This window comes from Cebus imitator, unplaced genomic scaffold (genome assembly GCF_001604975.1).
Source record: "Cebus imitator isolate Cc_AM_T3 unplaced genomic scaffold, Cebus_imitator-1.0 Scaffold83, whole genome shotgun sequence".
NCBI lineage: Eukaryota > Metazoa > Chordata > Mammalia > Primates > Cebidae > Cebus > Cebus imitator.
In genome coordinates, this window is record NW_016107398.1 from 6,004,532 (window position 1) to 6,017,224 (window position 12,693).

At 55.6% G+C, this 12,693-nt stretch overlaps 2 protein-coding genes across 11 annotated transcripts in view; one reads left to right on the plus strand and one right to left on the minus strand.

Moving 5' to 3' along the window:
* PLEKHG3 (pleckstrin homology and RhoGEF domain containing G3) overlaps positions 1-4,492 on the plus strand; it is a 73,909-nt gene extending 69,417 nt beyond the window's left edge. For all 8 annotated transcript variants that reach the window (XM_017533995.2, XM_017533997.2, XM_017534001.2 and 5 more), the window contains 2 exons: positions 1,166-2,585; positions 3,084-4,492. In XM_017533995.2, the coding sequence (XP_017389484.1) occupies positions 1,166-2,585; positions 3,084-3,820 (2,157 nt within the window). In that variant the 3' untranslated portion in view covers positions 3,821-4,492. The remainder of the gene's footprint in view (positions 1-1,165; positions 2,586-3,083) is intronic.
* A 2,166-nt stretch (positions 4,493-6,658) lies between these two features.
* Positions 6,659-12,693, minus strand: part of SPTB (spectrin beta, erythrocytic) — a 138,563-nt gene continuing 132,528 nt past the window's right edge. For all 3 annotated transcript variants that reach the window (XM_017533992.2, XM_037740454.1, XM_017533990.2), the window contains 3 exons: positions 10,295-10,468; positions 9,966-10,008; positions 6,659-9,787 (listed from right to left, as the gene is read on the minus strand). In XM_017533992.2, the coding sequence (XP_017389481.1) occupies positions 9,620-9,787; positions 9,966-10,008; positions 10,295-10,468 (385 nt within the window). In that variant the 3' untranslated portion in view covers positions 6,659-9,619. The remainder of the gene's footprint in view (positions 9,788-9,965; positions 10,009-10,294; positions 10,469-12,693) is intronic.

Consider the following 12,693-nt stretch of genomic DNA (forward strand, 5'->3'; position numbering starts at 1 on the left):
TGGCGCGATCTCGGCTCACCACAACCTCCGCCTCCCAGGTTCAGGCAATTCTCCTGCCTCAGCCTCCTGAGTAGCTGGGATTACAGGCACGCGCCACCATGCCCAGCTAATTTTTTTTGTATTTTTAGTAGAGACGGGGTTTCACCATGTTGACCAGGATGGTCTCGATCTCTTGACCTCGTGATCCACCCGCCTCGGCCTCATACAGAGTCTTTGCAATCTGATATGTATTTTACCCCAAGAGCAGGTTTCCATTTGGCCTAACCCTATTTCAGGTGCTCAGAAAGCCACAGTGGCTGGTGGCTCCCATGTTGAATAGTGCAGGTCTAGAGCGTGGGTGTTGCTCTGCAGATTCTGGACTAGAACAGATGGCATTAGGTCCGATCTCAGAATTTAGTGTTTGCTCTTATCATCTCCCTAAAGACCACTCTGGAAAGCTGCGCATGTCAGCCAGTTTTTTGGTTCAAATTACCTTCAAGGTGGTCAAGAGCGAATTGTCAAGTTTGCTTTCTTCCTTGCCCATTTCCTGGGCATATGCAGTTGTGCCGGGCCCACAGGTGCTGGGAGGAGCCACATTCCTGGTCTTCGTCCTCTGACAGGATTCCAGTATGTGGCTGTGTTGCTCTCTAGACCCTAATCCACACGGGAGGGCCTGTCCCTTGAGGAAAATAGAAATGGCCTCTCATGTTGCATGGGTCTGGGTTTGAACCCAAGAACCTCCAAGTGAGGAGACTCTAGGGCTTCAGGAAGCTGCCTCACCTCACCCTCGGCCATGCCGGTTCCATGGCACCATGAGAACCAGCCCCTGGGAACCCGGGGTGGTGAGCAACCCACTCTTGTGTATTCCCACCTTGTCCCTGTAGTTCCCAGGCTGGCTGCCACCCGGCATCTCCATCCTGCCCCATCTGCATTCTTCGTGTTTTCCTTGGTTTTGAGGACATGGGCCCAGCACCCCCGCTGCAGGGTGACTAAAGGATGCAAGCATGTTCTTCTCTCTAAGGACCCATCACCCGACTCCTAAGATGTGCTTGTTCTGATTGCCTTGGGTCCCCTAAACTGCAGGTCCCTGTCACTGGGCCTTGAGCAGGCCAAGCTGTCCCCTTGTCCCCTAGGTCCCATGAAGGAAGTTTTTTTATTCATGTGAGCCTTTTCTGCTGTGTTTCAGGTTGAGCCGGACCCCGAGGCTGGGAGCGAGCAGGAGGTATTTGCTGCTGTGGAAGGGCCCAGTGCCGAGGAGATGCCTTCAGACACAGAATCTCCAGAAGTCCTGGAGACACAGCTTGACTCCCACCAGGGGCTTCTGGGGATGGACACCCCGGGTGACATGGTAGACTTCATGGCAGCTGAGAGCACTGAGGACCTTAAGGCCCTGAGCAGTGAGGAGGAGGAAGAAATGGGGGGTGCTTCCCAGGAGCCTGAGAGCCTCCTGCCACCCTCTGTGCTGGACCAGGCCAGCGTCATTGCAGAGCGGTTTGTCAGCAGCTTCTCCCGGCGGAGCAGCGTGGCGCTGGAGGACGGGAAGTCCAGTGGCTTTGGGAGCCCGCGGCTGGTCAGCCGAAGCAGCAGCGTGCTCAGCCTGGAGGGAAGTGAGAAGGGCCTGGCCCGGCATGGCAGTACCACAGACTCCCTCAGCTGTCAGCTCTCCCCGGAAGTAGACATCGGTGTGGGGGTGGCCACAGAGGACAGCCCTTCTGTCAATGGGGTGGAGTCCCCAAGCCCAGGCTGCCCAGTGGAGCCTGACCGGTCTTCCTGCAAGAAGAAGGAATCGGCGCTCTCCACCCGAGACCGGCTGTTGTTGGACAAGATTAAGAGCTATTACGAAAATGCGGAGCACCACGACGCGGGCTTCAGCGTCCGTCGCCGGGAGAGCCTCTCCTACATCCCCAAAGGACTGGTGAGAAACTCAGTCTCCAGGTTCAACAGCCTGCCCCGGCCAGACCCAGAGCCGATAGCTCCAGTGGGGCGCAAGAGACAGGTGGGCTCCCGGCCAACTTCGTGGGCTCTGTTTGAGCTCCCAGGACCAAGCCAGGGGGGCACAGGGGACCCACCTCCCATCACAGATGCTGAGTTCTGTCCATCTTCAGAAATTGTTAAGATCTGGGAGGGAATGGAGTCTTCCGGGGGGAGCTCTGAGAAGGGACCAGGCCAGGGCCAGGCCAATGGCTTTGACCTGCATGAGCCGCTCTTTATCCTGGAGGAGCACGAGCTGGGAGCCATCACGGAGGAGTCGGCCACAGCCTCCCCGGAAAGCGCCTCTCCCACTGAGGGACGCAGCCCAGCCCACCTGGCCCGTGAGCTGAAAGAGCTGGTGAAGGAGCTGAGCAGCAGTGCCCAGGGACAGCTGGTGGCCCCACTGCATCCCCGCATCATGCAGCTCTCCCACGTGATGGACAGCCACGCGAGTGAGCGCGTCAAGAACAAGGTCTACCAGCTGGCCCGCCAGTACAGCCTCCGGATCAAGAGCAACAAGCCAGTGATGGCCAGGCCACCACTGCTGTGGGAAAAGGCGGTCCCTGAGAGGGATGGGAAGAGCCCCACTGTGTCCTGTCTACGGGAGGAGGCTGGAGAGCCACTGGGCGGCAAAGGTATGACTGGAGTGGCAGGTGGGCCCTTCCCCAGGTGTAGGGACTGAAGAGCCAGGAAGGAGCCAGTTGGCCCCTGGGAGAAAGTGACTTCTAAGGAGCTTCTACCAAAGGGAGAAGCTGGACCCTGGGCACCAAGGGCACAGGGTGAGCCCTGGCAGCCAGTCCAGTGCTCTGAAGCCAAGCCTGCTCTCCTGGTTGAGCCCTTCCAATGCCCTCTACTCTGGCCCTTCCCGTCCCGCAGAGGCTTCTGGAGGAAGCATAGCCTCAGGCCCCTGCTTACCAGGATGGGAGCAGAAGCTCTCCCCTCTTCCTTTGACTCCTCAACCCTTTCCACTGCCTATTCTTCATTCTTCCCATGGTCCTTCACGAAAGGGGCTGTGGATGGTAAATGAGATTTCTCTCCCGTCACACCCAAAACCCCAACAGCCAGCCTTGCCTGGAAAGTGAGTTGGGGGCCCTCCCGCCCCGGGCTTCAGGCAGCTCACTCTCTCCTTGTAGGTAAGAGGAAGCTGGCACTGTCTCTCCATGACTGTGAGCAGCAGATGGCCCAGGAGCACAGCCCTCCCAAGCCCTCCTTGGCTGGGGACACATCGCCATGGCGTTCCTCCTTCAGCCCGTCTGCCGTCAGCCAGGGGACCACCTCGCCAGGGGGGCGGCCCTCTGCCCGGAGCCCCCTCAGCCCGTTTGACACGGAGACCTTCATCTGGCCCGATGTCCGCGAGCTCCGCTCCAAGTATGCCTCGCACGATGAGGCACGCCGAGCAGGGGGTGGCCGGCCCCGAGGCCCACCCGTCAACAGGAGCCGCTCGGTGCCAGAGAACATGGTGGAGCCGCCTCTGTCGGGCAGGGCGGGCAGGGTGGGCCGCTGCTGCAGCCTGAGCACCAAGGGGGGCCGGGGAGGCGGAGAGGCCACCCAGTCCCCTGGGCCTCTGACCCAGAGCAAGCTGGACGGAGATGAGGCCCTGTATGTCACTGCAGACCTCACCCTGGAGGACGACCGGCGGGTGATTGTCATGGAGAAGGGACCCCTTCCCGGCCCCACTGCGGGGCTGGAGGAGAGCAGTGGCCAGGGACCAAGCTTGCTGGTGGCCCTGGTAGGGCAGGGCCAGGACTTCCAAGAGTCTGCAGAGTGTCAGCCGAAAGAAGAGGGTCCCAGGGACCCAGCAGACCTAAGCCAGCAGGGCAGAGTGAGAAACCTCAGAGAGAAATTCCAGGCCTTGAACTCTGTAGGTTGACGCTGACTCCGGGGGGAGGGAGGAGTCACATTGGAGGTTGAGGAAGAACCTGGGCATCCTTCCCGTTGAGCCTGGGCTCATGGAGCCCCTGCCCAAGACCCTTGGGCGGGTGGAAAGGCTGTCCCCTACGCCCTCTGGAAAGGATGGTCCTGTGTGCAGGGGCTCTCCTGCCTATGCCACACGCTGGTGCTCCCCTGGGGCTCAGGGCAACCTTTCATAGGCCCAGATGAGCCACTCACCTGCGAGGCCTGTGTGACCGCTTCCCTTGTAAATAGTTCTTCTCTAGTAAGAAGCCAAATATTTAAGCTCACCTCTGCCCAGAGAGAGCAAGCTGTGCTCAGGCCTCCAGCATTGACTGGCCACAGCCACGGCCAGACAGAGGAGCCCACCCCCGGGGAGACTCAGGCAGTGGCCTGGAGACGCTTTGCTCTGTAACTGTACCTTTTCTTAGGGTCCAGGCAGGAATGAAGCCGATAATTTATTGCTTTCCATTCTGTGGTATGATGTGCGTATGCGTGAGTGTGTGGCCCTGGTTTATTCCCCTCCTGCCAAGAATGAAATGGATTCAGTTCAGGTACTTTTGAGGGTTGTTGTGCTGACCCTGTGGTTGTGGCTGATGTACACACATTTCATTATTTGCCAATGGTGCAATAACCACTGCTGACCAACCCACTCTGTGAGAGCTGCTTCCTGGGCCTGGCTGGGGTAGGGAAGGCTATGCGTGGGCCAGGGAAGTCTTAGGGAGATGGAGACTTGGAAGTCGTTCCTTCCACATGCATTGGTCACCCGGGCTCGTGAAACATAAGGCACCCTGGTAGTGTGAGGGAGGTGGGACAGAAGGATGTGAGGGTGGGAGCCTACTCTCTGCCACTTAGACTCCCATGGGCTTCTCTGTCTAGCAGCAGCCTGCTGTCCTGTCTGAGGTAGGGGGTCCCACATGCCAGCCTTTTGCTCTTTTCCCCAAGGGCCAGAGTTGGACTTAAAAAAGGGAGGTGGTGAGGTGGAGAGACTGTTTTTCTCATGAGCAGACGTTCCCAGTATCTGGTGGGTGCCCTATATGCCTGTCTCCAGTTCCCAGGAAACATCCTAGAAGGGAAGGATTTTTTTTTTTTTTTTTTTTTTTGAGACAGAGTTTTATTCTTGTTGCCCAGGCTGGAGTGCAATGGTGCCATCTTGACTCATTGCAACCTCTGCCTCCCGGGTTCAAGCGATTCTGCTACCTCAGCCTCCTGAGTAGCTGGGATTACAGGTGCGTGCCACCATGCCCGGCTAATTTTTTGTATTTTTAGTAGAGATGGGGTTTCGCCATGTTGACCAGGCTGGTCTCGAACTCCTGACCTCAAGTGATCCACCCACCTCAGCCTCCCAAAGTGTTGGGATTCCAGGTGTGAGCCACCACGCCTGGCTGAAGGCAAGGTATCCAAACTTGGAGATTAGAAATGTCCTAAAGGTGTCTGTAGCGCTGGATGAGGAATACAAGTGCATTTTTATTCCCCTCTTTTTATCACATTCTCAGAAGTGTCTCTGATTCAGAAGTTAGGAATGCCTCCCTATTTCAGTTGGGTTTTCTGCCCTTTCTCCACAGAGGTCCAGCTTCGTTTGTCTCGATTTGTTCTGGCTGGAGCCTGGGAAGCGGAGGCTGCAGGGCCTGGGTGGTGGAGCTCCCTGACAAGTGTTCAGGCAGGGCTGCTGGGTCAGAGCCCTTCCTGTGGGCCTTCTGACCCAACCTGAAGATGGGTCCCTTGAGTCTTACAAGGTCAAGGGAAGATCTGCCAACTGCCCTGAATCTTCTGTGGTCATTTCCACAGTCACTGGCTCCTGCCAGGCCAGTCTCAGGATACGATGCTGAGTAACCACAAGCGCACTGGACAGTGTGAGGGTCAGGGGACCCAGATTCTTCCCCCCAGCCGCCCCCCACTGAAATGGAGTCTTGTTCTGTTGCCCCAGGCTGGAATGCAATGACATGATCTTGGCTCACTGTAACCTCTGCCTCCCTGGTTCAAGCAATTCTCCTGCCTCGGCCTCCTGAGTAGCTGGGACTACAGGCACGCATCACCATGCCCTGCTAATTTTTGTATTTTTAGTAGAGATGGGGTTTCGCCATGTTGGCCAGGCTGATCTTGAACTCCTGACCTTGTGATCTGCCTGCCTTGGCCTCTAAAAGTGCTGGGATTACAGGTGTGAGCCACAGTACCTGGTCAAGACCCAGAGTCTTATCCCAGCCTTGCCATTAACTAGCTGGGTCACCTAAGCTGTTGCTTTTTCCTCATCTATAAATCGAAAGAGATGGATGATTTGCTGTTTCCCAAAATTCCAACCGCGGCTCTTCAGAGCGTGGGGCCCAGGAAGTTGTAGTTAACCCCTTTCCCAGTCAGGCCTTACATAGCCATCTAGGTGTGTCTGGGAACCTGGCACCAGTTTGGTGGTTCTCATTGGCTGCCCATTGGAATCATCTGGGGAGCCTTTTGGAAACTGGCAGTGCTTGCATTCCATCCCCCTAGACCAAGTGAAGCTTCCCTCTAGAGGTGAATCCCAGCCTTAGAGATTCTGGGGATTCTGTGGTTCAGCGAGTGCTGAGACCTGTCCTGAGCGCTGTGGGGAAGGTCCTGGGCTGATCATCGCTTGGAAATGATTTTGCCCTGCAGCAAGCCTTCAAGTGCAAAAATAAGCTTTTTTCGGGCTTTGCAGTGAAGCACAGACCCAGGTGCTTGCAGTCATCCCATAAGGCTCCGAGGGACAAGCTAGAGAGCCTGGCTGTCCCTCTGTCTCCATGGTGCCAGCCCTCTGAAACCCTGTTCAGAGGGAGAGGAGGCTAGTCAAACAAGAAACTGAGAGAAATATGGAGCATTATTGATTTATTAGAAAAACTAGTAACTGGGTTTCCTCTGGTTGGTGGAAGCACGGTTGAGCAGGTGGAGGGCAGGGCCCAGCGGGCCCCAGGGCCAGCCCCAGATTGCATGGTCTGTGCCCAACAGGGTTGCATTCTTCTGCAGCCACCGCCTCCTCATTTCCTCCCTGAGCTTGTTTGTCCAAGCCACCAAGCCATGTGGTCCCGCTGGCTTCGTCCTCCTCTGGATTCCTGCCCCCTCCCATGAAGTGAGGAATGAGATTCAAGGCCAACCTCAGGGACCCTGGTTACCTCCGACAGGCAGGAAGGAGGAGGGGTGTGGAGGAGAGGCTGAGCCTTCCACAGGCCTCCTGTTAGTGGTGCTAGTGGAGGCCGGGTTGGGGAGGGAAGCCCAAGGACCCTCCACACCTTCCACAGCCAGAGTCAGTCGAGGCCAGGACCAGGGGGAAGGAAAGGGAAGGAGGACTGCCTGACCGCACCCAGAAGGAGCTTCCTCTAAACTGCCCTGGGGAGGAAGCCTGGTATGCTGGTGTGGACTGGAGCTGTGTCAACCTAGTTTGGGAATACTGTCAAAGAAAAGACTGCAAAGTAGAATAAGGAGAGGGAAAAAAAAAAAAAAGACTTTGCCAGGGCACTAGGAGAGCTTAGCCCTGATGTGGCACAGGGTCTCCCAAAGCTGGGTGCCTGCAGTTTTAGTCCAGTTGGTCGAATGTCTTGGGGCCGGGTGACAGGAGGGATGTCGGGGGAGCTGGCAACAGAATGGTCACATGCAGCTGGCTGCCCTGGACCAGGCCGGGGAACCTGGGGTGGTGAGATGCTAGCTCTTCCACTGGAGCCCTTTCTTGTGTCTGTGGAGGTGCTTGCTGGAAATGCCTCACTTCAGGTGCTGATTTGGCACATGTGGAGGGGGAGGGTGGGCCCTTGTCCCTTGGCTCCCTAAAGACTGGCCCAGGGAAACAGGTGAGGGAGATGCTTGCCACCATCTGCCATTCAGCAAGGAACCTGCTCTCTGCCTCAGAGGAGAACGTGCCCTCAAGGGCGCCAAAGTCCACTTTATTCCTAGGTGAGGGAAGTCACCTCACTGCCTTGGTTTCCCCAGACACAGAAAGAGGCTGGTGAGTGATACACACTAGATTCCCTGTATAGGGTCATATGCACTGAGGTCAAATGAAGACCTTGGCCACCGGGGCGGGGTGGGAATATCTGACCTGGGAATATCGGGCTCCATCGAATGATGTCTTCCTTCCTATGGCTCCTGCCTGCTGTAGTTGGTGTTACCCTGATGTGTCAGGACCACAGGGGAGAAGTGATTTCTGCCGGCACTGGTCAGCACTCAGGATTCCTGGGAAGGCTCATTCTGGATGCCTGTCCCTGTGGCTTCTACCTGAACCTCACCCACTTCTCATCTCCATGCAACTAAGGTCCTTCCCACAGGGAAGGTGATAGAAACTGGGGACCTTTGGTTTCCCTGGGGGAGAATCCCTACTGCCCCCCACCCCACTTGACTCCTCTCTTGGACCTAAACCCAGTTAGATACTGGGCCAGAGCTGTGTTGCTTTCAGAGTAGAGTGGTTGGGAAATCCTTGTGGAATGAGTGGCCTCTCCCTTCTGGAAGTATGACCTGGGCAGCAAGGGGAAGGCCATTCCTGGGGACATAGGTTGCAAAGCCCCTTCTGGTGCTCAGGGATAAAGGGGGGTAGATATTGACCTGTGTACTCATGTGACTCCCCCCCCAAGACCTGGGGCCAGGACCTTCTGGAGAAGCTGATCAATGGCTCTGGCCCTGACATTTGTCCCAGCTGTGCAAGGGTAGCTATGTCGCATGAGTGGTAATACCAAGGCATGGCCATCTCTGCCACCCCAAGGTGATACCACTTTGCTGTCTGCCCAGCCATTACCCTCTGACGGTCCCAGCGGCAGACAGGATGCAATCGGGCATTTGGCTTTGAGATGCTTTACTGCAGGTGCGGGGATATCCATTTTGTATCTGGGCGCCCACACTGTCCCCTAGGGGGCCTGTGTCTGTCGGATATTGCTGGTTTGGCTGCTACTGGGAGTAGGGGGAGGGTCCCAGCATTGAGAGGGAGAGCCTTAGGCAGTGTTGTGACATACCTGTCACTCCTTCAGATCACAGCCCTGTGCCTGGCCACGGCTTTAAATGAATGGCCTGACCTTGCTGCCCCTCCTGGGACCGCCGGTGGTGGCACAAAGGGTGCTGGAGGCACTCAGCCAGGCCCCGCCAACCGTGGAGGGTGCCCTTTGATCTGGGGGGAGGAGCAGAGTGGAAGGATGGGGTGGCCCCTGAGGTGAGAGTCCCAGTTCTGCCGAAGCCCAGCGGGGAGGAGGCTGGCAGCATCCAAGGCCCTGACCCAGTCTGGTCCTGGCAGCCCCCCTCAGCCCCTGGCCCAGAGCTAGGGCTTTGTGGCTCCTTCCTCCTGCCCCTCTGGGGCTGGCCGGCATTTCCAGTGCCCTCTCCTTTCCCCTTTCCCTGGCTGCGACCAGGTGAGAGGTGACCCCAAGCAAGAATTGTTTTAGGAGCCCCACCAGCCTTCTCCAGCTCTTTTTTTTGTTTTGTTTTTGGTTGGGGGTAAGGGGCCTTCGCACCCTCAGCTCAGGAGGAGGGTGGGAGAGGAGGGCGTGTGCCTCAGAGAACCGTTTCCTGCCCCTAGGCCTGGAGGCCCCGAGGGCGCCTGAGGAGCTGGGAGCCCCGGTCCCTGGAGCAGAGCCGGTGCGGGCGAGGGCATGGAGGGGGCGTCGGCCCGGGACGCGCGGGCGAAGGCAGCTTTTGCAGTGCAGCGTGGGGCCCAGGGGCCCGGCCCGCGATTCGGCCCGACAAGCGGGCGGCGGCTGGAGGAGACTGCGGCCGCGGCGAGGTCAAGGCCGGGACGCCTGGTCCCTTCGCTTCCCGACCCCGCCGTGCCCGCCAGCTCCACCCGCGGGGCCCCCAGCCGCTACTTCTTTTTGGGGAAGAAGCTGAATCTCTTCTCCTTGTCCTTCTTGCCGAGGCTGGCGTCGGGGCCGGAGAGGGCGGGCAGGGGCAGGCTCTGCGCCTTGACGCGGATGCTCTGGGACTCGTTGATGGCGGTGCTCACGCCTCGCAGCCAGGACAGCATCTCCTCCTGCGGGGCGGAGGGTCACGGTCGAGTCTGGAGGCCCGCAGGCCCCCACCTCTCGTGCCAGGCAACGATGGGGGGCTCCGGAGACTGCCCCTTCCGAGGGGGCCTCCCAGGCAAGCGGCTTGGGGTCCTCCACCTACCGCTTTGTTAGCCAGGTCTGGGCGAGGCTGCCCGCGCTTACCTCGTCCTTGCCATGGAAGAGCCACTCGCTGCCGTTGCTCAGCCTAGGAGGACAAAGGGTTTCCTGTCATGGAGACACCTCTGGAGGGGGCACTGGGCAGAGGGCTGGCTCTGATCCCACAATACCCTGAGCGGAACACCCAGAACCCTCCCAGGCCGCCCAGCACTTTCTGAGAGAGGTCAAAGTGTGCACCATCAGCCTCTTTGATTTGAAAACCCCCTGAGGAGCAGCTCAGGCCTGGAATGGGACCCATACAGAGGGCCTCTGCCCTGCCACCAATGCCCAATCAAGCCACCAACTTGGGCTTTCAAAAGCCAGGAAGGCCTCACCTCAGCTTAAAGACGTGCTTCTTCTTCTTGTAGTTGGCAGCAATCTCACAGATGGCATGTCTCAGGGCCAGGGGTTCCTCCCCGTGGTAGGGCACCCCCAGGGCCAGGTTCTTGGCATCCTTGTAGAAGGTTAGCTCGCTGTTCCTGAGCACGCAGTACAGGTTGTTCCACGACCTGCAAAGATGCAGACAGGCAAGTCACCCATCCTGACATGGCATCTCTAGGGTCAATTCCTATAGTGTCACCATTCAAAAAATGACACCATGTTTGTCCTGATACATGGTAACATGTTTTATTGTTAAAATAACTGTCTGCTGTAATTTCATTACCAAAAATTAGCTGCTATTAACATTTTATGTATTCCTTCAAGTCTTCACATATTCACTTTTTTTTTTTTTACTATTCACAGCTAAAATTGGGTTATGTATATATTCAATTTTATATCCTGTTTCTAAGCATAACACTAAATCATGAGTATTTCTCCATATCCTCAAATATTTCCTTTTTTTGTTTGTTTGTTTCTTGTAGACAGAGCCTTACTCTGTCACTCAGGCTGGAATGCAGTGGTGCGATCTTGGCTCTGCCTCCCGGGTTTAAGCAATTCTCTTGCCTCAGCCTCCCGAGTAGCTGGGACTACAGGCATGAACCACCACGCCCGGCTAATTTTTGTATTTTTAGTAGAGACAGGGTTTCACCATGTTGGCCAGGCTGGTCTGGAACTCCTGACCTTAGGCGATCTGCCCGCCTCAGCCTCCCAAAGTGATTACAGGCGTGAGCCGCTGCACTCAGCCCATATCCTCAAATATTTCTTAAAATTATTTTGAATAACTATGTGGAAGCCTATCACAATCCCTTTACTGATGAACCTTATAATACTGGAAAATTTGTCCATAATTTAAATAGCAATGTGATGAAAAAAAAATTTTTTTTTTTGAGACGGAGTCTTACTCTGTTGCCCAGGCCGAAGTACAGTGGTGCAATCTTGACTCACTGCAACCCTGCCTCCCAGGTTCAAGTGATTCTCCTGCCTCAGCCTCCTGAGTAGCTGGGGTTTCAGGCACGCGCCACCACACTCTGCTAATTTTTGTATTTTTAGTAGAGATAGGGTTTCACCATGTTGGTCAGGCTGGTCTCGAACTCCTAACCTTGTGATCCGCCCGCCTCAGACTGCTGGGATTACAGGCATGAGCCCAGCCATGATGAACATTCTTACACATAAATCTGTGCCTATAATTCTTATCTTACCTTGAGATACATTTCTAGAAGTAGAACTATTACAACTTAAGACCAACAGTAAAAAATGAACTTTTTAAAGTATTTCTACATGCATTACCATATTTGATTCTCACTATAGAACTGTGAAGGAATTGAACGGCATTTTGTTTCAGTGATTGTTTTTTGTTTCGATGAGATGTGCCAAGTATAGCAAACTTTTTAAAGGAACAGATTTTACAAATAGGGCTCCTGTCAACTGGCATGTTTGGTGAGAGCACCAGGCTCATAACTGAACGGCTGGACTGCCCCGAGCGCCTTCACTCACACGTGAGAAGCAGGTTGCAGCACTTCTACAGTAACAGACACTGTTTCCTCGTCCTCCTCATCATCCCCCTCCTCTGTCTCCCTCCTCTCCTCTCCCCCTTCTCCTCCCTTACTTTTGAAGGCAGGAAGGTGGAGAAACTAGTAGGGCACATAGGTAGGAAGTTCTGGAAGGTCAGAGGGAGAAATTGACTCATACAAAGCTGGCTGCAAAGTCATTTTACAAAGTCCCGTTTCTGACTCTGCGTTCAGGGATCTTTCCTCTAGCAGAAAGGCAGTAACTAAGAAGGAGCTGGGTCTTTGGAGAAAGAGCTTGCTGCTTTTAACAAATGACTTAACCTTTCCGAGACTCTGTTTTCCCCCCGGAAAATGGAAACATCAATATCACAGGATTGTTGTGAAGATTTTATCAGTCCTAACATAATGCCTGGCACATAGTAGATGCTCAGTAAATGTTAATTTCCCTTTTCCTGATGGACTCTCCATGTAAGCAATAAATAAACCTCTTCAGGGCAATTGGGCCCGCAAATGGTTCCTTTTTGGAATTTGGAATTGCTTTCGTGAGTCCCCCAGACACACGCATGCTCATGCTGCCAGCTGTCCCTGGAAATATGGCTGGCTTCAACCTCTTGGTGCTGCTCCATTTCCCTGGGACCCTGGACTGCTGCTAGAAAGAGAAGGCCCCCAGGGCCCCAGGCAGAGACAACCCCAGATAGACCAAATCCAAGGGCAGGACTGTTTCAGGGTCAGGAAAGGATGCAGCCTTTGAGTCAGTTCCTCAGGGTCATAGAGTCACTGAATGACAGCACTGGAAGGGACCTCCAGAAGGCAGCTGGCCATGACCCACCCCCACCACTCACATT